The sequence below is a fragment of the Salmo trutta genome, chromosome 37, assembly GCF_901001165.1.
Source record: "Salmo trutta chromosome 37, fSalTru1.1, whole genome shotgun sequence".
In the NCBI taxonomy this organism is placed as follows: domain Eukaryota; kingdom Metazoa; phylum Chordata; class Actinopteri; order Salmoniformes; family Salmonidae; genus Salmo; species Salmo trutta.
Window position 1 is genome coordinate 15,901,115 of NC_042993.1, and position 23,211 is coordinate 15,924,325.

Sequence of the window (23,211 nt, forward strand, 5' to 3'; positions counted from 1 at the left end):
ACACTTCACACAGCTCACTGGAACACAACACAACAGCCAGGTCAGAGACATGAACACACACACACTGTGCCACCATCATGTACTTTGGCACCACTATTGTCTCAGTCATAAGCAGTTGTCCTGTTAGAATAGAAAGTTACAATTGTATGCATTCCATAACATGAATAAAAACAGTCTGATTAAGAGGCGGGATCCATAACAAGCAGCCTGACAAAACCAGACACAAACAATGGAATGTAAAAGGCCTAACAACAGTCAAAGGAAATTAGTTAGCCATGCTGTATCATTGAAAGGGGAAATATATTCCAATCTGCTTGTTTGGTTTGGCTCTGGGCTAGAGGAGTCTGTCACATGAACACAGTGATAAAAGACCTGTTCCTACCAAACGCTGCTCCCTGCACACACTGCTGCTAGACAGACGGCATGCGCACACACACACACACACACACACACACACACACACACACACACACACACACACACACTTCAGCCAGACTGAAAGACACAAACACAAACGTCCCTTTCGCCCTCCCCTTTATAGACCACCAGTCAGACAGGACAGGAAGTGAGAGGTTGGTGGTAGAGACAGGCAGACAAGAGAAGGAAAGAGAAAGAAAGGAGTGAGAGAAAGAGGAGAAAGGGATAGAAATGTAAGAGACTGTAATGCAAGTTGGAGAGCTGTCCCAGCTGGTGTGTATACCTGTGGTGGGTGAGGTTCAGTACACGCCATGTCCTAATCAATCTATCATGTTGGGTCTTCACAGGCAGTGGTTTGTTCTATCACACTCTTCAGTCATGCATGTGCATGCTGCAGTGCATAGCAACGTACACACACACACAGCTAATCATGCAGTATAATCTAGTCAGCTGACAGGCAGCGGAGGTGGAAAGTTCCATAGAGTGATAGAGTGTGAGAGAGCGAGAGAAAGAAAGAAAGACAGAAAGAGTGAGAGAAAGAATGAGAAAGAGAGCGAGAGAGAGTCCAGTGAAAATAGAAAGAGTTGGTGTCATGTGTCCTCTGAGGTGTTTTGTGTGCTGAGGTCTTCTGACTGAGCTGAGAGGTCGGCAGTGTGCTGAGAGCTGAGAGAGATGTGGTAACAGAACAACATGAGCCCACAGCAGCATGGCCTGGAACTGTGCTGAAACAACAGTGTTTTAAACACACACACAACATTCCCCAGGGGGACGAAGACCACGCCAGGGACAGTACCGCCTCGCCTGGCCACTCACAAAGAAGCTTCTGTCTCTAGCCTGCTCTCCTGCAGACAGATATCACCAGGCACTACGTCTGTACGCCTCCCCTAACCCACTGGCAGCATCCCCAATGCTCCCCTACTCCCTACATTGGGAATAGGGGACCATTTGCAACGCATCCACTGTCAGCCACAGAGAAGAGACAACATTAAGTTTCACCTCTTCATACTGTTACACAATATAGAGCTGTACACACAATATAGAGCTGTACACACAATATAGAGCTGTACACACAATAGAGCTTTACATACAATATAGAGCTATATACACAATATAGAGCTTTACATACAATATAGAGCTATACACACAATATAGAGCTATACACACAATATAGAGCTATACACACAATATAGAGCTATACACAGTTTATTATGTACACCACCATGTTCACAAAAATGGATTGCTCCTACAGACCTTGAGTCATGTGGCCATGGCTTGCTATATAAAGCAGGCAGACAGGCATTCAGTTACTGTTTGATCGAATGGGCAAAACGAGTGACCTAAGCAACTTTGAGCGTGTTATGATCATCGAAGCCAGGCTCGCCGGTTCCAGTATCTCAGAACGGCCGGTCTCCTGGGCTTTTCACACAGGACAGTGTCTAGGGTTTACCGAGAATGGTGCGGCAAACAGTCAGCGACAGTCCTGTGGGAGAAAACAGCTCGTTGATGAAAGGTCGAAGGAGAATGGCAAGAATTGTGCAAGCAAAGAGGCGGGCCACAAATAGCGGCGCAGTACAACAGTGGTGTGCAGAACGGCATCTCGCAAAGCACAACTCGTCGGTCCTTGTCACAGATGGGCTACTGCAGCAGACGACCACACGGGGTTCCACTCCTATCAGCTAAAAACAAGAAGAAGCGGCTCCACTGGGCAGACGATCACCAACACTGGACGATTGAGGAGTGGAAAAACATCGCCTGGTCCAATGAATCCCGGTTCCTGTTGCGTCATGCTGGCAGTCAGGATTTGGTGTAAGCAGCACGACCCCATGGCTCCATCCAGCCTGGTGTTAATGGTACAGGCTGGTGGTGTAATGGTGTGGGGAATGTTTTCCTGGCACACGAGTAGGTCCCTTGAAACCAATTGAGCAATGTTTCCATGCCCTGAAGAATTCCGGCTGTTCTGGAGGCAAAGGGGGGTCCGACCCAGTACTAGATGGGTGTACCTAATAAACTGAATGTACACGGAGTAGACAAAACATTAGAAACACCTGCTCTTTCCATGACATAGACTGACCAGGTGAATCCAGGTAACAACTATGATCCCGTATTGATGTCACCTGTTAAATCCACTTCAATCAGTGTAGATGAAGGAGAGGAGACAGATTAAAGAAGGATTTTTGAGACACGGATTGTGTATGTGTGCCATTCAGAGGTTGAATGTGTCACGCCCTGATCTGTTTCACCTGTCCTTGTCCTTGTGACAGTTCGTCCTGTTTGTCAAGCTTACCAGCATTCGTCCTGTCAGCTCCTATTTTTTTCCCAGCCTTTTCTCGTCCTGGTTTTTGACCTTTGCCTGTCCTGACCCTGTACCCGCCCACCTGACGACTCTTCCCGTCCCTGAGCCTTTGCTCCTACTCTGGATTATCGACCCCTGTCTGCCTTGACCTGTCGTTTGTCTGCCCCTGTTGTTACAATAAACATTGTTACTTCACACAGTCTGCACTTGGGTCTTACCTTGATACCTGATAGAATGGGCAAGACAGAAGACTGAAGTGCCTTTGAACGGGGTATGGTAGTAGGTGCCAGGCGCATCGGTTTGTGTCAAGAACTGCAACACTGCTGGGTTTTTCCACACTCAAGAATGGTCCACCACCGAAAGGACATCAAGCCAACTTGACACAACTGTGGGAAGCATTTGAGTCAACATGGGCCATCATCCCTGTGGAATGCTTTCAACGCCTTGTAGAGTCCATGCCCCAACGAATTGAGGCTGTTCTAAGTGTATATACTTAATTGAATCAACATCTCCTGTTAACTACAACACAGTCCTCTAGTCTGGCCTTATAACCTATGACTGGCTTTAAGCCATTTGTCCTGCCTATTATGACTCTACCTCCGATACTGTAACACAATATAGGAATACCTCTGATACTGTAACACAATATAGGAATTCCTCTGATACTGTAACACAATATAGGAATTCCTCTGATACTGTAACACAATATAGGAATTCCTCTGATACTGTAACACAATGTAGGAATTCCTCTGATACTGTAACACAATATAGGAATTCCTCTGATACTGTAACACAATATAGGAATTCCTCTGATACTGTAACACAATATAGGAATACCTCTGATACTGTAACACAATATAGGAATTCCTCTGATACTGTAACACAATATAGGAATTCCTCTGATACTGTAACACAATATAGGAATTCCTCTGATACTGTAACAAAATATAGGAATTCCTCTGATACTGTAACACAATATAGGAATTCCTCTGATACTGTAACACAATATAGGAATTCCTCTGATACTGTAACACAATATAGGAATACCTCTGATACTGTAACACAATATAGGAATACCTCTGATACTGTAACACAATATAGGAATTCCTCTGATACTGTAACACAATATAGGAATTCCTCTGATACTGTAACACAATATAGGAATTCCTCTGATACTGTAACACAATATAGGAATTCCTCTGATACTGTAACACAATATAGGAATGAGCTATATATACACCTGATTGAATCAACATTTCCTGTTAACTACAATGAATATAGAGCACCCTCTGGTCTTACAGTACATTAAGTCTTACAGTACATTAAGTCTCACAGTACATTAAGTCTTACAGTACATTAAGTCTTACAGTACATTCAGTCTTAGAGTACATTAAGTAGCTTCTTGTGACTTTCTTCTAGCCATTTGTCCTGCCCGTCATGACTTTACCTTACACACTATAACACACTATATGAATGAGCTATATACACACCTTATTGAATTAACCCTCCCCTCAAAATGACAATAAACCACTGTAGCCTACAGCACAGCCGCATCTACCTATCCCCTTATATAACAATGTCTGGAGATGAAGGGCCTACTGCTCTCATGATGTGTTCCTCCCTCCTCTTCCTCTACCTCTCCTCTTCCTCTACCCCTCCTCTCCTCTTCCTCTACCCCTCCTCTCCTCTCCTATTCCTCAACCCCTCCTCTTCCTCTCCTCTCCTCTTCCTCTACCCCTCCTCTCCTCTCCTCCAAACCATCTCACCTCAACCCTGGAATTCTAGGTTCAATCCATCATTAGACAGACTGACAGACAGTCAGTTGTACTGTATGGACTCAACAGGGTTGGGTTTGTTTAGCTCAACTTTGGATTTACTTGGTGAAATTTCAAAACGGAGAATTGTATGATTTTCTACCAGAGTTGAAAGTCACAGCTGTTGTTTGTAATGCACATGCCATTGAAACTATAAAATGCACAGAAATGTAAGAGGGATACATAAACAACCAAACAAACTGGTTCCTGTTTAGGACAAACATTCTTAGGTAAAGAAGCAACATTTTCCTCCCTGATTACAGTCCCATATTCCAAAACCCCTGTGATTTTATAGGGGAGTGCTTTCTTTAACGGTTACGACGGCGTGGGTGAGGGGGGAATGGAATCAAAACACAGAGCCAAAACTTCACCCCCATCCTCCCCCTCACCTCACCCCCCAAACACCAGCCCAGCAGCCCAGCTGTCAAAACGTCTGCCTCTACTGCTTCCCAATGGCTCACAACAAGCCTCTTCATATACCTCCACAATCTCTGACAGGAACTTGATGTTATGGTAGTTGACTTGTCATGTTAGAAGCCAAATAAGACTACTGCACTTAGTAATAGTCTTTATGATAGTACTAGTTATGTTTGTGTGTGTATCATATGGCAGTATTAGAATCCAAGGCTTGGACATTATGAAATCACATCAACACTGGTCCCACCAAAAACAACAGCCTAACATCACAAAAACATTCTCTCACTACACTAACACACATTTACTTATACAACCAATCAAACACTGAAGCAAGGCCCCAGGCACAGACACAGAGAGAGATAGAGGGAGAGAGAGGAGAGAGAGATGCACACACACACACACACACACACACACACACACACACATACAAAGGCTTCCTGCAGGACTTGACAGGGGTACAGGTTGAGTGCCAAAGCAGAAGCCAAGAAACTCTGGGAAGAGTTAAGGCAAACTGTCCAGTCAACAGACAGACTACAGCCTGATAGGAGAAAGCCATCCTTAATCACAACACAATACAAAGCACTCAACCTCTACTATCTGTCTGTCTGTCTGTCTGTCTGTGTGTGTGTGTGTGTGTGTGTGTGTGTGTGTGTGTGTGTGTGTGTGTGTGTGTGTGCGCGCGCGCAGGGACAGTGATCCCCTCCACCCTCTGTCCTGTCCCACCACTTACCCTTCCTGTCTGACCTTCCACCCATAAATTTGCTCTCCGCTCTGCCTCTTTTTCCCTGCTCTACCTCTCGCCCTCGCTCTCTCACAGCCAAAGGCGCACCAAAAGGTTCTATAAATTAACCCGAAGTACCTTCTGCTAATCCAATCATTTCTGAAACTAAGTGTGCTCCCCACCCGCTCTTTATGTTCCTCAGCCCAATCCCGTCCTCCAGACATTCCTCTGTGTTCCCCTGGTGCAGCCGTTTGGCACCACACTCAGTTTCCCAGAACATCCAGCTGCAGCTCTGCCAATCAGAGCAGAGTATATGATATGAGAGACCCCAGCCCTAGCTGGCTGGAACTCACTAGGCATGGATCTGAAATGGCACCCTATCCCCTATACAGTGCACTACTATATGGGCCCTGGTCACAAGTAGTGCACTAAATAGGCAATAGGGTATCATTTTGGAGGTGACCCATATGAGCATTTAGGATGGCCACACTAATCTCCCTTTTACATGAACCTACTAAATCACTAGGTTAGAGGTCGACCGATTAATCGGAATGGCCGATTAATTAGGGACGATTTCAAGTTTTCATAACAATCGGACATCGGTATTTTTGGACACCGACTTGGCCAATTATTATTTTTTTATTATTATTTTTTTTTTTACACCTTTATTTAACTAGGCAAGTCAGTTAAGAACACATTCTTATTTTCAATGACGGCCTAGGAACGGTGGGTTAACTGCCTTGTTCAGGGGCAGAATGACAGATTTTTACCTTGTCAGCTTGGGGATTCAATCTTGCAACCTTACGGTTAACTAGTCCAATGCTCTAACCACCTGCCTTACAATGCACTCCACGAGGAGCCTGCCTGTTACGCGAATGCAGTCAGAACCCAAGGAATGTTGCTAGCTAGCATTAAACTTATCTTATAAAAAACAATCAACCAATCAATCATAAGCACTAGTTAACTACACATGGTTGATGATATTACTAGTTTATCTAGCGTGTCCTGCGTTGCATATAATCGATGCGGTGCGCATTCGCGGAAAAGGACTGTCCTTGCTCCAACGTGTACCTAACCATAAACATCCATGCCTTTCTTAAAGTCAATACACAAGTATATATTTTTAAACCTGCATATTTAGTTAATATTGCCTGCTAACATGAATTTATTTTAACTAGGAAAATTGTGTCACTTCTCTTGCAACACAGTCAGGGTATATGCAGCAGTTTGGGCCGCCTGGCTCGTTGCGAACTTTGTGAAGACTATTTCTTCCTAACAAAGACAGCCGACTTCGCCAAACGGGGGATGATTTAACAAAAGCGCATTTGCGAAAAAAGCACAATCGTTGCACGACTGTACCTAACCATAAACATCAATGCCTTTCTTAAAATCAATACACAGAAGTATATATTATTAAACCTGCACATTTAGCTAAAAGAAATCCAGGTTAGCAGGCAATATTAACCAGGTGAAATTGTGTCACTTCTCTTGCGTTCATTGCACGCAGAGTCAGGGTATATGCAACAGTTTGGGCCGCCTGGCACGTTGCGAACTAATTTGCCAGAATTGTACGTAATTATGACATAACTTTGAAGGTTGTGCAATGTAACATGAATATTTAGACTTATGGATGCCACCTGTTAGATAAAATACGGAACGGTTCCGTATTTCACTGAAAGAATAAACGTTTTGTTTTCGAGATGATAGTTTCCGGATTCGACCATATTAATGACCTAAGGCTCGTATTTCTGTGTGTTATTATGTTATAATTAAGTCTATGATTTGATAGAGCAGTCTGACTGAGCGATGGTAGGCACCAGCAGGCTCGTAAGCATTCATTCAAACAGCACTTTCGTGCATTTTGCCAGCAGCTCTTCGCAATGCTTCAAGCATTGTGCTGTTTATGACTTCAAGCCTATCAACTCCCGAGATTAGGCTGGTGTAACCGATGTGAAATGGCTAGCTAGTTAGCAGGGTGCGCGCTAATAGCGATTCAAACGTCACTCGCTCTGAAACTTGGAGTAGTTGTTCCCTTTGCTCTGCATGGGTAACGCTGCTTCGAGGGTGGCTGTTGTCGAACTGTTCCTGGTTCGAGCCCAGGTATGAGCGAGGAGAGGGACGGAAGTTATACTGTTACACTGGCAATACTAAAGTGCCTATAAGAACATCCAATAGTCAAAGGTATATGAAATACAAATCGTATAGAGAGAAATAGTCCTATAATTCCTATAATAACTACATCCTAAAACTTCTTACCTGGGAATATTGAAGACTCATGTTAAAAGGAACCACCAGCTTTCATATGTTCTCATGTTCTGAGCAAGGAACTTAAACGTTAACTTTCTTACATGGCACATATTGCACTTTGTTTTTGCATTATTTAAACCAAATTGAACATGTTTCATTATTTATTTGAGGCTAAATTGATTTTATTGATGTATTATATTAAGTTAAAATAAGTGTTCATTCAGTATTGTTGTAATTGTCAATATACATTTTTATTTATATATTTTTAAATCGTCCGATTAATTGGTATCGGCTTTTTTGGTCCTCCAATAATCGGTATCGGCGTTGAAAAATCATAATCGGTCGACCTCTACACTAGATATATGCCCCCAGTGTAAATATGGCTTACATACTTAATACTCTATAGTCACATTGGTCAATAATATACTGTATCATACAAATTAGGCAATCCTTTAATAAATTACACGAAATATTGAACAGATAACCCTGGAATAGAACATCATTCCCATAGTATTATGGTTCTTCATTTAGCCATAGTTTAGCTTGGTAGAGAGGAGTAACTCAACACAATCTGGCCTTAATGACCATATACTCTTATAATCTTCACCCGACACAGCCACCCCTCGGAGCCTGGTTCCGCTCTAGGTTTCTTCCTCGGACCCTGGCTTTCTAGGGAGTTTCTCCTAGCCACTGTGCTTCTGCATCTGCATTGCTTGCTGTTTGAGCATCCAGACCTATGGATCAGGCTGAGAGAATACTCCTCTCCTTTCAGTGGAAAATGCAGGTCTCTTTCAGTTCAGTATGTAGACCAGGCCAGGAACTGCATCTGTCTGGCACGACAGCATGACGCAGAAAATGAGTGTGTGCTGGGTGTGTGTGCTGTGAGCGTGTCAGCATTACAGTATTGTCATACACAAACGTTCTACCATCTTCCACTGCAGCCCCCCACAGGAATCTCTATAACATGTTAACATGTGTGCTTATGAATCTGTGTGGGTCTGTTCAGCATGACAGCAACATGCCCCAGAACATCTTCCCTTACATACTGAATGAGTGGATCCATGGGGGGCTGGGACGGGAATTACAATCCTAACTGACGTTCCTCGTTCCTGCAGAAAATTCCTTTTACGAGGCGGCAGTGAGATGCTTTATGACCGATGGACAAGTGCACGCGAGATCTCTCCTCTCACGCTACCTCTCTCTTTCTTTCTCTCTATCTGTTCCTCTCGCTCTCTCTCTCTCTCTCTCTCTCTCTCTCTCTCTCTCTCTTGCTCGGCTGGACGTCCCGTTTTGATGACTGGCCTTGCCTCAGCATGCCGAACCCAAGCATCCATGTGAACTAAACTTTCTCCCAAATCAAAATACATGGTAGTACATACTTAGGACAAGGAGTTATAAACTTGGCATAACCTATGACAACTAGCATCTGTAGTTTTTCCTGATCTGGTGAGGAGGAAAAACTCCTGGCCTTACCTGTAGGACATAGTATGCTGTACACATATTTTCCACGGGTACCGTGTCAGTGTGAGTAACAGGACTAGCCTGGAACTGGGCTCTCAGTGCAAAGTAATAAACACCTTGTCAGCAGTTTCTAACTGCAGCACACAGAGTACAGGTCTGGTACAGAACAGTACAGCAGTATAGCTGGGGAAAGACAGCCAAGCACTTATTTTCTCCCCCTTATTTCCCGATAACAATTTCCAGAGAGCACGCAAACTGGGTGCTGCGTGGCACTAGCTTAATAAAAGGAGCAGAAGGCAATGCTCTTGGGCCTTTTACGAATCTGTTTCTGCTGACCAGTTGAATTCCTCCTCCTGCCCTACCTCTTTCTCTCTTCTCCTCCTGCCCTACCTCTTTCTCTCTTCTCCTCCTGCCCTACCTCTTTCTCTCATCTCCTCCTGCCCTACCTCTTTCTCGCTTCTCCTCCTGCCCTACCTCTTTCTCTCTTCTCCTCCTGCCCTATCTCTTTCTCTCTTTTCCTCCTGCCCTACCTCTTTCTCTCTTTTCCTCCTGCCCTACCTCTTTCTCTCATCTCCTCCTGCCCTACCTCTTTCTCGCTTCTCCTCCTGCCCTACCTCTTTCTCTCTTCTCCTCCTGCCCTATCTCTTTCTCTCTTTTCCTCCTGCCCTACCTCTTTCTCTCTTCTCCTCCTGCCCTACCTCTTTCTCTCATCTCCTCCTGCCCTACCTCTTTCTCGCTTCTCCTCCTGCCCTACCTCTTTCTCTCTTCTCCTCCTGCCCTACCTCTTTCTCTCTTCTCCTCCTGCCCTACTTCTTTCTCTCTTCTCCTCCTGCCCTACCTCTTTCTCTCTTCTCCTCCTGCCCTACCTCTTTCTCTCTTCTCCTCCTGCCCTACCTCTTTCTCTCATCTCCTCCTGCCCTACCTCTTTCTCTCTTCTCCTCCTGCCCTACCTCTTTCTCTCTTCTCCTCCTGCCCTACCTCTTTCTCTCATCTCCTCCTGCCCTACCTCTTTCTCGCTTCTCCTCCTGCCCTACCTCTTTCTCTCTTCTCCTCCTGCCCTATCTCTTTCTCTCTTTTCCTCCTGCCCTACCTCTTTCTCTCTTTTCCTCCTGCCCTACCTCTTTCTCTCATCTCCTCCTGCCCTACCTCTTTCTCGCTTCTCCTCCTGCCCTACCTCTTTCTCTCTTCTCCTCCTGCCCTATCTCTTTCTCTCTTTTCCTCCTGCCCTACCTCTTTCTCTCTTCTCCTCCTGCCCTACCTCTTTCTCTCATCTCCTCCTGCCCTACCTCTTTCTCGCTTCTCCTCCTGCCCTACCTCTTTCTCTCTTCTCCTCCTGCCCTACCTCTTTCTCTCTTCTCCTCCTGCCCTACTTCTTTCTCTCTTCTCCTCCTGCCCTACCTCTTTCTCTCTTCTCCTCCTGCCCTACCTCTTTCTCTCTTCTCCTCCTGCCCTACTTCTTTCTCTCTCCTCCTCCTGCCCTACTTCTTTCTCTCTCCTCCTCCTGCCCTACTTCTTTCTCTCTCCTCCTCCTGCCCTACCTCTTTCTCTCTTCTCCTCCTGCCCTACTTCTTTCTCTCTTCTCCTCCTGCCCTACCTCTTTCTCTCTTCTCCTCCTGCCCTACTTCTTTCTCTCTTCTCCTCCTGCCCTACTTCTTTCTCTCTTCTCCTCCTGCCCTACTTCTTTCTCTCTTCTCCTCCTGCCCTACTTCTTTCTCTCTTCTCCTCCTGCCCTACCTCTTTCTCTCTTCTCCTCCTGCCCTACTTCTTTCTCTCTTCTCCTCCTGCCCTACTTCTTTCTCTCTTCTCCTCCTGCCCTACTTCTTTCTCTCTTCTCCTCCTGTCCTATCTCTTTCTCTCTTCTCCTCCTGCCCTACTTCTTTCTCTCTTCTCCTCCTGCCCTACTTCTTTCTCTCTTCTCCTCCTGCCCTACCTCTTTCTCTCATCTACTCCTGCCCTACCTCTTTCTCTCTTCTCCTCCTGCCCTACTTCTTTCTCTCTTCTCCTCCTGCCCTATCTCTTTCTCTCTTCTCCTCCTGCCCTACTTCTTTCTCTCTTCTCCTCCTGCCCTATCTCTTTCTCTCTTCTCCTCCTGCCCTACTTCTTTCTCTCTTCTCCTCCTGCCCTACTTCTTTCTCTCTTCTCCTCCTGCCCTATCTCTTTCTCTCTTCTCCTCCTGCCCTACTTCTTTCTCTCTTCTCCTCCTGCCCTACTTCTTTCTCTCTTCTCCTCCTGCCCTATCTCTTTCTCTCTTCTCCTCCTGCCCTATCTCTTTCTCTCTTCTCCTCCTGCCCTACCTCTTTCTCTCTTCTCCTCCTGCCCTACTTCTTTCTCTCTTCTCCTCCTGCCCTACCTCTTTCTCTCTTCTCCTCCTGCCCTACCTCTTTCTCTCTTCTCCTCCTGCCCTACTTCTTTCTCTCTCCTCCTCCTGCCCTACTTCTTTCTCTCTCCTCCTCCTGCCCTACTTCTTTCTCTCTCCTCCTCCTGCCCTACCTCTTTCTCTCTTCTCCTCCTGCCCTACTTCTTTCTCTCTTCTCCTCCTGCCCTACCTCTTTCTCTCTTCTCCTCCTGCCCTACTTCTTTCTCTCTTCTCCTCCTGCCCTACTTCTTTCTCTCTTCTCCTCCTGCCCTACTTCTTTCTCTCTTCTCCTCCTGCCCTACTTCTTTCTCTCTTCTCCTCCTGCCCTACCTCTTTCTCTCTTCTCCTCCTGCCCTACTTCTTTCTCTCTTCTCCTCCTGCCCTACTTCTTTCTCTCTTCTCCTCCTGCCCTACTTCTTTCTCTCTTCTCCTCCTGTCCTATCTCTTTCTCTCTTCTCCTCCTGCCCTACTTCTTTCTCTCTTCTCCTCCTGCCCTACTTCTTTCTCTCTTCTCCTCCTGCCCTACCTCTTTCTCTCATCTACTCCTGCCCTACCTCTTTCTCTCTTCTCCTCCTGCCCTACTTCTTTCTCTCTTCTCCTCCTGCCCTATCTCTTTCTCTCTTCTCCTCCTGCCCTACTTCTTTCTCTCTTCTCCTCCTGCCCTATCTCTTTCTCTCTTCTCCTCCTGCCCTACTTCTTTCTCTCTTCTCCTCCTGCCCTACTTCTTTCTCTCTTCTCCTCCTGCCCTATCTCTTTCTCTCTTCTCCTCCTGCCCTACTTCTTTCTCTCTTCTCCTCCTGCCCTATCTCTTTCTCTCTTCTCCTCCTGCCCTACCTCTTTCTCTCTTCTCCTCCTGCCCTATCTCTTTCTCTCTCCTCCTCCTGCCCTACTTCTTTCTCTCTTCTCCTCCTGCCCTACTTCTTTCTCTCTTCTCCTCCTGCCCTACTTCTTTCTCTCTTCTCCTCCTGCCCTATCTCTTTCTCTCTCGCTCTCTCCTTTTCCTCTTTCTTTCTTCCTCAATGCTTTTCTCATCTGTAGATCAGCCCCACCAAACATGTGCTCTTTCACTTCCACTTCTCCTGTTGCACACATTGGGCACAAATGTTATATTCAATAGTTATTTCTGCATTAAAAGTGAAAAGTGTAAATTTACTTGTAACCAGTTATATATTCATCTGTACTTAAACTTAAGAGACTGATGTCATGTATCCTAGGGCAGCTACAGGCTACATGGAAAAACACTAACAGGTGCTGTTATTCAGTTGTCATTGTCTGTATTCCCCAGACTGTGGCTGCATCAAAAGGTGGGTGGGTGTGTGCCTGTGTGCCTTTGTGTGTGTGTGGATGCATGTGTGTCTGCGTGCATGCACATGGTGGTTTAGAGCAAGAATGTGCAAGCCCGGGTCTGTGCTCGGCCATGTGATGATGTTATTTGGAAAGACTGAGTCAAACAGCCAAACACATGACAAGAGAAAGGATGTGATCGGGGAGAGAACGGATGTGATCGGGGAGAGAACAGATGTGATCGGGATCGGGGAGAGAATGGATGTGATCGGGGAGAGAATGGATGTGATAGGGGAGAGAATGGATGTGATCGGGGAGAGAAGGGATGTGATAGGGGAGAGAATGGATGTGATCGGGGAGAGAATGGATGTGATCGGGGAGAGAATGGATGTGATAGGGGAGAGAATGGATGTGATCGGGGAGAGAATGGATGTGATGGTGGAGAGAATGGATGTGATAGGGGAGAGAATGGATGTGATCGTGGAGAGAATGGATGTGATAGGGGAGAGAATGGATGTGATAGGGGAGAGAATGGATGTGATCGGGGAGAGAATGGATGTGATGGGGGAGAGAATGGATGTGATAGGGGAGAGAATGGATGTGATCGGGGAGAGAATGGATGTGATAGGGGAGAGAATGGATGTGATCGGGGAGAGAATGGATGTGATGGGGGAGAGAATGGATGTGATCGGGGAGAGAATGGATGTGATGGGGGAGAGAATGGATGTGATAGGGGAGAGAATGGATGTGATCGGGGAGAGAATGGATGTGATAGGGGAGAGAATGGATGTGATCGGGGAGAGAATGGATGTGATGGGGGAGAGAATGGATGTGATAGGGGAGAGAATGGATGTGATCAGGGAGAGAACGGATGTGATCGGGGAGAGAACGGATGTGATCGGGGAGAGAACGGATGTGATCGGGATCGGGGAGAGAATGGATGTGATCGGGGAGAGAACGGATGTGATCGGGGAGAGAACGGATGTGATCGGGATCGGGGAGAGAATGGATGTGATCGGGGAGAGAATGGATGTGATAGGGGAGAGAATGGATGTGATCGGGGAGAGAATGGATGTGATGGGGGAGAGAATGGATGTGATAGGGGAGAGAATGGATGTGATCGGGGAGAGAATGGATGTGATAGGGGAGAGAATGGATGTGATCGGGGAGAGAATGGATGTGATGGGGGAGAGAATGGATGTGATAGGGGAGAGAATGGATGTGATCAGGGAGAGAACGGATGTGATCGGGGAGAGAACGGATGTGATCGGGGAGAGAATGGATGTGATCGGGGAGAGAACGGATGTGATCGGGATCGGGGAGAGAATGGATGTGATCGGGGAGAGAATGGATGTGATCGGGGAGAGAACGGATGTGATCGGGATCGGGGAGAGAATGGATGTGATCGGGGAGAGAACGGATGTGATCGGGATCGGGGAGAGAATGGATGTGATCGGGGAGAGAATGGATGTGATCGGGGAGAGAATGACGAAAGCGCAGCGCTGATCTAAAAAAAAGCAGCCAATATCCTGTTACTAATGAATTTTGTTATTGATGTGTCCTCCACTTAATCCACCAGGCTTATTACAGCTGAGAGGAGAAGACCACCTTCTCCTGGTTGGCCCTGGGCCGAGCCTCAGCCAGAACTATTAAAGACTTTATTATTACTGAGGCGGGCGGGCGGGCGGCAGTCAGTGACATACACAGACGGGAGGATTTAAGGAGAACGAGAAAAAACAAATTAGACAATTATTCATTCTAGACTAAAAGACGGAGAAGAGAATAGAAGAGAGGCCTCTGGCTAAACACTCTGTCTGTCTGTCTGTCGAGTTCAATACTGAACAACAGTATGAGCCATGATGATCAGAAACATACACAGGGCGCTAGGACACCCTCACAACTATTCCACTTGATCTGGCATGAGCAAACCAACACATACACACGCATACACAAAGATAAGGTTAAATGAACGAGGTGAAAGGTTTTGAACAGTGACCCACGCAGAGAAATAGTGAATTTGATAAAAGACACCAGGTCGATCAAAATGTCAAACTAAGCTTACCGAAGTAGTCTGCCTTTGGCTGGGCGTCCATCTCCTTCTCCAGACGCTTGGTCAGGGCTTCTAATTTGATCTCGGCGGCAGACGGCCCCTGCTCCGGCTGGACATGGAGAGTCTGGCTGGGCAGTTTGAGAGCTCTGGGGGGGCTGGGGGCTTCAGACTGGGGCTGGGGTTGGAGTTGGCAGGCCACACCACCAGAGGACAGCTGGCTGTCTAGGCCAGAGGGCACATCCACCCCCATGGCCACTTGCCTGCCCTGTGCCTGGCCTACACCTTGACCCTGGCCAAAGCTCCTAGAGACACTGATTCCAGAGGGAGAGGCAGAGGCAGGGAAGTAAGCTCCAGCGGTGGCTTTGGGCTGGGCTGCCTCAGATGGGGGTGCAGTTGGGGCTGGGACAGCCACCTGAGCAGGGGTGGGGCTGGGGGTGAGAGCCACAGGACTCTGAGAGAGCCCATTCTGGCCTAGATTTCCATGGCTGGCTGTTGATCTTGGGCTCATAGAGGATGCTGCTGAGTAAGGGCCTGTTGGCAGTGTAACTGGGGCAGGTTGGGGAGACAGCTGCTGGTACAGGTCAGCTCCGTCAGTGAAGGCACTCAGAGGGAGCGGTGCTAACAGGTCTGGGTTCCCCAAGCTCCGCATCCAGTCTGCTGCAGCCCCAGCATCAGCTACCATGGGGGGTCTCTGCTGCACTTGTAGGGTGGCAGCCTTGCTCTGGTGCAGTCTAGTGGGGCTCGAAGACGGTAGGCTGTCGGAGAAGGAGGGAGATGGTGAGTGGTGTGGGGGCTGCTGAGATGGGCTGCACATAAGGCCTGATGATCCACCAGGGCTGGAGGATCCTGAGGAGGCCTGGCCCCCCCTCGAGGAGTAGGAGGCCGAAGTGCCCGAGGGACTGACAGGGTGACCAGAAGCATATGTGTGTGCATTCCCAGGGCTGGTGGGACTCAAGGCGTGGTGGTAAGAATGCGGCTCAAAACGTTCCTTATTATCGTAATTGTTTCCGTAGCCGTATGACTGTTGACTGGGTGAATGGTGTTTCAGAGCGTCATAGGGCGCGTACTGACTCGCGCCACTGGCGGTGCCTGGCATAGGGCCAGAGAGTATGGGAGGCTTGGCTGCAGCTTCTCCTGCCGGTCTGTAGCTATTGATAGGCGGCCTGTCTTTGGTGTAAAACGTGCTGTCTGCCGCTCTGTTTTGACCCCCGTTCATTCTCACTACCAAATTGTTTTTTGCAATTTCCTCTTGCTGTTTCTGTATGTGGATTTTTGTCATTTTGGAGGCAAAAACTCTCCTAGTTTCTTCAAAGTCGGAGTTGTTCCCTGCGTCCTTCTTCATTCGGAACAACCCGTCCCTAGATGCCTCATACATATTGAGGTCTTCTAAAAACTTACTTGCCTCAAGATCCAAATCGTCGTATTTATCCATCTTGAAGTGAATTACAAAATGTGTATAAACTATGATCTGATTTAGGGTTCGAGTCACAACTTTCACAAAAAAACGTTCCGTCCCAAAAAATGTAAAGTAGGCTAACCAGTAAAAACAACGTTAAATACAGTAAACAATTGAAACGACAGGATTAAATCCAAACACTCGTCACTCCCAAAGTAAAATATTACCGCAGTCTACTGTCCAGTCCAGGCAGCGGAGAGAGAGCACTGTCACGCGGTATTCTGACGTGGAGATCCCAACCCGAAGTTAAAGTACAGTTTCACCCGTAATGTGTCAGCTATCCCGCGGAAGCAATTATGTCTAGGCCTACTCCGGAATGGATAAAGATCCGAATAATAGCGAGAAGCTCCGTCCTCTCCTCGGTGAGCCAGCTGACTCTGCTCGCAACAGGATACTGTCTGATTATAAAGTCAGATCAGATAGCCTACCACCCCAGCCTGCGCCCCCTTTCCGAACTTCACTATGGCGCTCACTGCCGAAGCCTCCATTCAAAAAACGTTGTTTGCAACTTTGTAGCGAGTACATGAGTTCCAAACTTTTCCTGCAAGTTTCTGAACAAATTCCACTGTGGTCCTCTCACAACGCCAACTTAGCTCGCCTATAATTAAACAGTTATTACAAGTGCGTAGGCAAAATACTGAACTAAAGCAAACCTCTTGATCCGAGGGTGGATAGTGTGGAGTCGACCGTGGGATTAGGGAGCGCTGTTTGATTTTAAAGGCGCAGTGTTTACTTCATTCTGGGGTAGATTTTTTCATGATATCCGGACCCCCAGATAACTCAAGGCACATAGCATAACAAACATTTACCTTTAGGCTATGCTATTTTTTTATCACACATTGTTTATTGATACGTTTACTTTATACACACAATCTCTTTGGCTACCTTGTTGGTGCAGGACCAACTGAATTCAAGTTAATTATGAATCAACAGTGTAATAGCTAAGGAATCATGTAGGGCTACAGTGTGATTTGCAGTCTAAATTAGTCCCTATAAAAAATTGGCCACATATGGTTAATGTGGATTTATACATTCAGATGACTCAAGTTCATATGAAGTGCTGACAGATGCATATCGGCTGCTTTGACATGTTCACATACATGTGTTTAACAGATGTTATTGCAGGTGTTGCGAAATGCTTGTGTTTCTAACTCCAACAGTGCAGTAATATCTAACAAGTAGTATCTAACAATTTCACAACAATACACACAAATCTAAAGTAAAGGAATGGGATTAAGAAAATATTCATATTTGGACGCGCAATGACGGAGCGGCATAGACTGAAATACAGTAGAATAGAATAAGATACAGTATATACATGAGATGAGTAATGCAAAATATGTAAATATTACTAACTGTGTGTGGAAAAGGAGGGGGGGGGGGGTTTCTCAAACTGACAAGTTGGGACACATCTGTATTTTTCTGTGTCCTTGGTGGGGACTTTCAGTACTGTGTATTAATCCCATTGTCTGTGGAGCCGAGCTGTATACATAGAAGCATGGAGACTGTGAGAGTGGTGGTTGGCTGTGATGTAATCAAAAGAGAATGTTTATAAGGCAACCATACATTAATTAGGAAACAGTCACCACAAACAGCCATCCTCAAAAAGGAGCTTAGTACACTTGTTTATAACGTTCTCATGCAAATACCCACCAACAACAGACAGGCACTACTTTGAGCTAATTAAGATTGTGATGGAAATCTTGTTGGAGAAAATCATGTTGTTTTACTGCTCGGATTAATCAGCTCTAACAATTAGAATATGGATATTTATTAAGGCAGAGCTCTACCTTCCCAGCAAATGGTACAGTTTCTGGCAACAAGCATTAGTGGTGCGTGGGTAAAATCCCTGGGAAGCCAAGCCATAATAGGTTGTTTTCTCTATAACCTGTTAGTTCATATGCCTTGACACCGTGAAATATACGCCTAAGGCCGAGACAATAAGAAGACACAATGGCAAAATAAATTCAACAACACATTTGTTTCATCACAAAACCCGAGAGCAAACTCTGTCCGGTGAAGTCCACAAAACATATTGCATGTACCAAACAGTTACATGACCTACAGCATGGTCAAGCAAGTTAATGTTTCTGACATTTTTGGACCATTAAACAACTATTGAATTAGAACCCCTGAGAGTTACCGCAAGTCCCAAAGACAACAGGAGCTGCCTCCATTATTCCAGCACCATTTTAACATCAACATTTCAACATCAAATCACCTATGCTTAGTCTAATACAGTGACATCTAAAAGATACCAAAAACAATTTAGTCCAATCAGTGTAAGGTAAATATGATTTGACTGTCTGTGGTTCTGATTTCTCTCTCTCTGTGTGTGTGTGTGTGTGTGTGTGTGTGTGCGTGTGCATGTGTGTGTGTTTGTGTGCATGCATTCGTGCAAGTAGAAAAAACATGTCGACTCACCCTACTTGTAGAGAAACGCCATCCTCCTCTCTTTCATGTTGACAAAATGGTCTATGACTCTGTTGTACAGTACACGGTTTTAGTTTTTGTTGTCCTAGACTTCCTGGCTAAAATGCTTGCTCACTAGCCTAACTTCCTTTCATGGAGAACGAAAGGGCCCGCTAGTTAACATTAGCCTACTACATCTAGCTACATATTCAACTTCCATCCTCTCAGGCCAGTGGCACAATGTATGAATTTTTGGTTGGATCAGAATTACCGTTATAATCATTGGCCAGTATGGAGAAATAAGTAAAACCTCAAGTCCAAATCCATATCTCCATCCATGGCTAATTTAGGAAAGGGACAATTTTATCTACAGTAGCTAGCTAGCTATCAGGACAACAACACAACGAGATGTAACAATTTAAGTTGTTTCTGTCAATTACATTTTGCTCTCAATGTGATGTGATTGGTGTGAAGCCAAATCCAAACTGGCTTCACTTGACACTTCTTTTTGGTGCTCCAGGACCATTCACAGTTGAGCTTACTTATTGGCTATTATTTTATGTCATACTATTTTTGACCAGACAGCATCAGATAGATGAGTTACACATACAGAGACAAAGGGGGACTGTTTCGGATGCTTTCTCCAGTGAGATACAGTACATTCAGCCTCTTGCGAATTTAAGGAAAATTATGAAACACAGAGAGACTCATTTGTTTTTTAGGAAACCTGGCTTCCCTTGGCTTTCATGAATACACGCCACTGGCAACAACAGAGATGTTATGTTTTCATTTGGAAAAGGTGAAATTAGCAATAAAACTGAGACCTAATTTCATAATGTATGTACATTTAAAAAATATGAAATACCAATGTACAGTAAAAACATGAAATTGGAATGTAAATGAACTTCAGCCAACCTGCTCCACATGATGTGTTGCTATGGAGAGGTAAACAACAGAATAACTGTGGCTTAATGTGGTCCTTTACCATACATACCAATGCTTTAGCTTTATCATCAAAACAATTAAATATAACAAACAAACCTCCTTGGACGACCAAATTACCCGATTTAGTTCGGTCTCTGAGAAAATTTGCCAGCTCCTGTATGTTTTTAGCCTCGTACAACCACACTGATTTGGTGGGCTTATATATACAGTTTGCCAGATCAGTCTGGTTGTAACACGCTAGTATGTTTTATCCCCTTCAAACAATTAAGCAGGCTGGAATCAGCCTAGTGAAATGGAGAATGCTTGTGTGACTATCCCTCATAGTCCACCCTTGCTCACACATACTCCACCCTTTAGTTTCCACCAAGTCAAGCTTGGGGCGGGGAAACTTTCAAAACCATTAAAGGCCTTGTTAATGTAGGCCTTCTGTAAGTCTTTGGAGAGGGCCTGCTGCTAGGATTGTGGTCTTCCTCTGGTTGTTAAGTCACAGAGGAATATTGTTGCCTATTTAATGACTTACAGTAGCCATGGAAACAGCTGCGCTGATGAAGGTGTCAAATGTCTCGGGGGCTATTGCTAACACAATTAAATGTGTGTTCAGGGGAATTTCGGTCTGAACTGTGTCAATATACTGTATGATAACTGGGCAATGAAATGTATTTATGTGAGCATAAAGTTATACCTGACTTTTTTTTAATCACTATTGACTGTCACAAGCCTTCCTCTGAGACACTAGCTATGTCTCCATTAAATTATCTAGATATTTTTTTTGTCGACATTTAGAAAGTTTGCATAGAAAATAGATGCGACAATTGCCTGCTAGGGTGCTTTTCCATTTAACCATCTTGTGTGTCGATAAAAACAGCTGGACGTAATGACGTCATACCTAAAAAATGATCTTGCAAAAACCTATATTGTCGAATAAAAATGTAGTGGTTGAAGTGTTTCCATTGCCCATTTAGGCAAATTGCGCATTAATAAATTGCCACAGCCCATTTGTCCTGACACCTATTTCATGTCTAGGTAGCCCGCGAAAGTCAGCATAGATAGAATGCAATAAGTGACTAGATTTGCCATATTCTAATGTCTCATATGCTCACATATCGACGGGCCATTGCGAAACTTGCAGATCTCAAATAATTGGATGGTGAAACTTCCCGGCCATCCAGAAAAGCAAAGCGAAGCAATTCAGGTAGTCTTGAAAGTCTGGACAATCCTTGTCCTGCAAAGAAAATGTGTTTAGCAAGCAATAGACTAGGCATTTAGAATTGAATGTGGAGTGGAGTTTATAGTTAGGCTACCTGATGACATCACGTGCTCCGCGTACCTTTAGAATTATTCGTCAATCATCATTTATTCTAAAAACAGCGTTTTCATCGTCATTTGTTAAAAATAAATCCACCCGTCGAACGTATAAAACTGTTTTCGATCTTAAAATATTTCTATATCTGCCGTTTGTTTCCATTAGATGGCGCAAAGATATATATATTTTTTTACTATACTTTTGTCGAATAAACCTGGGTCTCTCCTCCACGAAAGCAGTGGGCAAGCTCAAAACACCATGAGAAAACTGCTGAAGTTGGCTAGCAAGTGTGTCCATTTCACTACATTTGTGTGATATTCAGTGTGGATTCCCGGCTAGAACACTTGTGGATCCAGAGAGAGAACGTAATGGTGAACTAGCAATAACAACACTGAGAGAGAAAGAGGAGGGAATCAGGTGGCTGATAACGATTCACACCATCTCCCTCATATACCACACAAGCCCTGAGTCATGCCTCAGCAGAGTGTGAAACAAAACACACCACATGTGCCAAAAGAGAAACACTGATAGGACTGAATGAGAGTAGCTAGAATGTATCTTTCTCTCCTTCCCTCTCTCTCTTTCCTTTCTCTCCATTTTGTTCTCTCTGATGACAACACCAGTAGAGTACTAGCCAGGTTGGGTTCTGTTATTTCACTTGTAACACCATGAGAATAAAACATGTTTGCACCTTCTTATAAACAGCTATGGTGTCTGTCAACTAAAAAAAATAAATCAAGTACTCAGTTCAGCTTGAGTCATTTTCAACAAGAGGTCATAACTGCTTATAACAGCTGATTACTGCTAGTCTGGCTGACACCCAACTCAAAGTCTTCTTCACTTAAGTCTGGAAAGGCTCCATGATGTTGTAGTCAAGATGAGTCGATAATGAAGGGGGCTGTGTGGTTTTTACTGATTGGCTCGTCTTTGTGTTTCTCACTCAAACACCCACATGGGCAGCTACACACAGCCCATGAGCCCCACCCCCCTTCCAATACAACTGTTGGATTTTCAAATCCAAACAATGACAGTTTTCAACCCCCCAGGAAAAAACTATGTTTGAGAGAACCAATCAAAGCTCAAGCCACCTTCTGCATTAACAACGGCTCCTGTCCTGTTCAGACCAGTGTGTCACAGCTCTCCCTCGCATCAACCTGACTACATTACTGCAACATTAGGATAACACCTGCTCATTACTGCTCCTAACTGCACCATTTAGGGTATCTCAGCCAGTCATTATCAGCTAATAAGTATCCAACTTAAAATCGAGTGAAAACGCTTTCACCAAGCCAATTCCGTCAAATCAGCTGCAACTACTTCAAGGATTGTGGGGGAATTGTTTTCTAAAAGGGCCATTGGTCCTTAGCTCATCCCTTAATTCCTTGTCATTTTTCTAACTTCCTGTTATTCTGTCTCTCCTGTGAGTAATTTCCTGTCCACCTGATGGTCAGAGATACACATGGAATGTCCAAAAGGTCAGGGAGGCAGAAAGGCTTCTGAGGCTAACTGAGGCAGAAAGGCTTCCTATAGTACACCGCTCAGCCTCTGCCATTCTTTAAAAGCAACCATCTTCCCCCCTTCCCCTATATTAATCCGTCTCCCTTATTCCCTGTAATTTAAATGTTCCACCTGATCACATTTCGCACTGTCCGACCTTGTCAAATCTAACACAACAACATCATAATAGAATGACAGACAGGCTTCTCTTTCTCTGAGCTGACCCAGAGTTTCAAACCATACATTATAAGGTCTGTTTATCAATTACATACATACAATGTCACCTTTAACATTCACACAGTAGAAGCCACAGTAGGAGACAAAAGGAGTAACATCAAAACAGGCATAAGGCTATACAATTCATATAAAAGGACCATAGAAGGTCAGGATGGAACAAGAGATGGGTACTGACAGACTGATCTTGAGACTGGCACATCACATAGAGTCCGGTAATCAAATAACAACTTCCTGATTGCTCAGAATGCATGTCCTGCTGAATCCTGCTGAAGGGAGCTGTCCATTTTGTGGTGGACCCTTT

The 23,211-nt window shown here is 45.2% G+C and overlaps 1 protein-coding gene across 1 annotated transcript in view; it reads right to left on the reverse strand.

Annotated features, from left to right (window-relative positions):
* Positions 1 to 17,240, reverse strand: part of LOC115176387 (LIM domain-containing protein 1) — a 40,426-nt gene extending 23,186 nt beyond the window's left edge. The window contains exon 1 of the mRNA XM_029736396.1: positions 15,073 to 17,240. Coding sequence (XP_029592256.1) covers positions 15,073 to 16,492 — 1,420 coding nt within the window. The 5' untranslated portion in view covers positions 16,493 to 17,240. The remainder of the gene's footprint in view (positions 1 to 15,072) is intronic.
* Between the last annotated feature and the right edge of the window lie 5,971 nt (positions 17,241 to 23,211).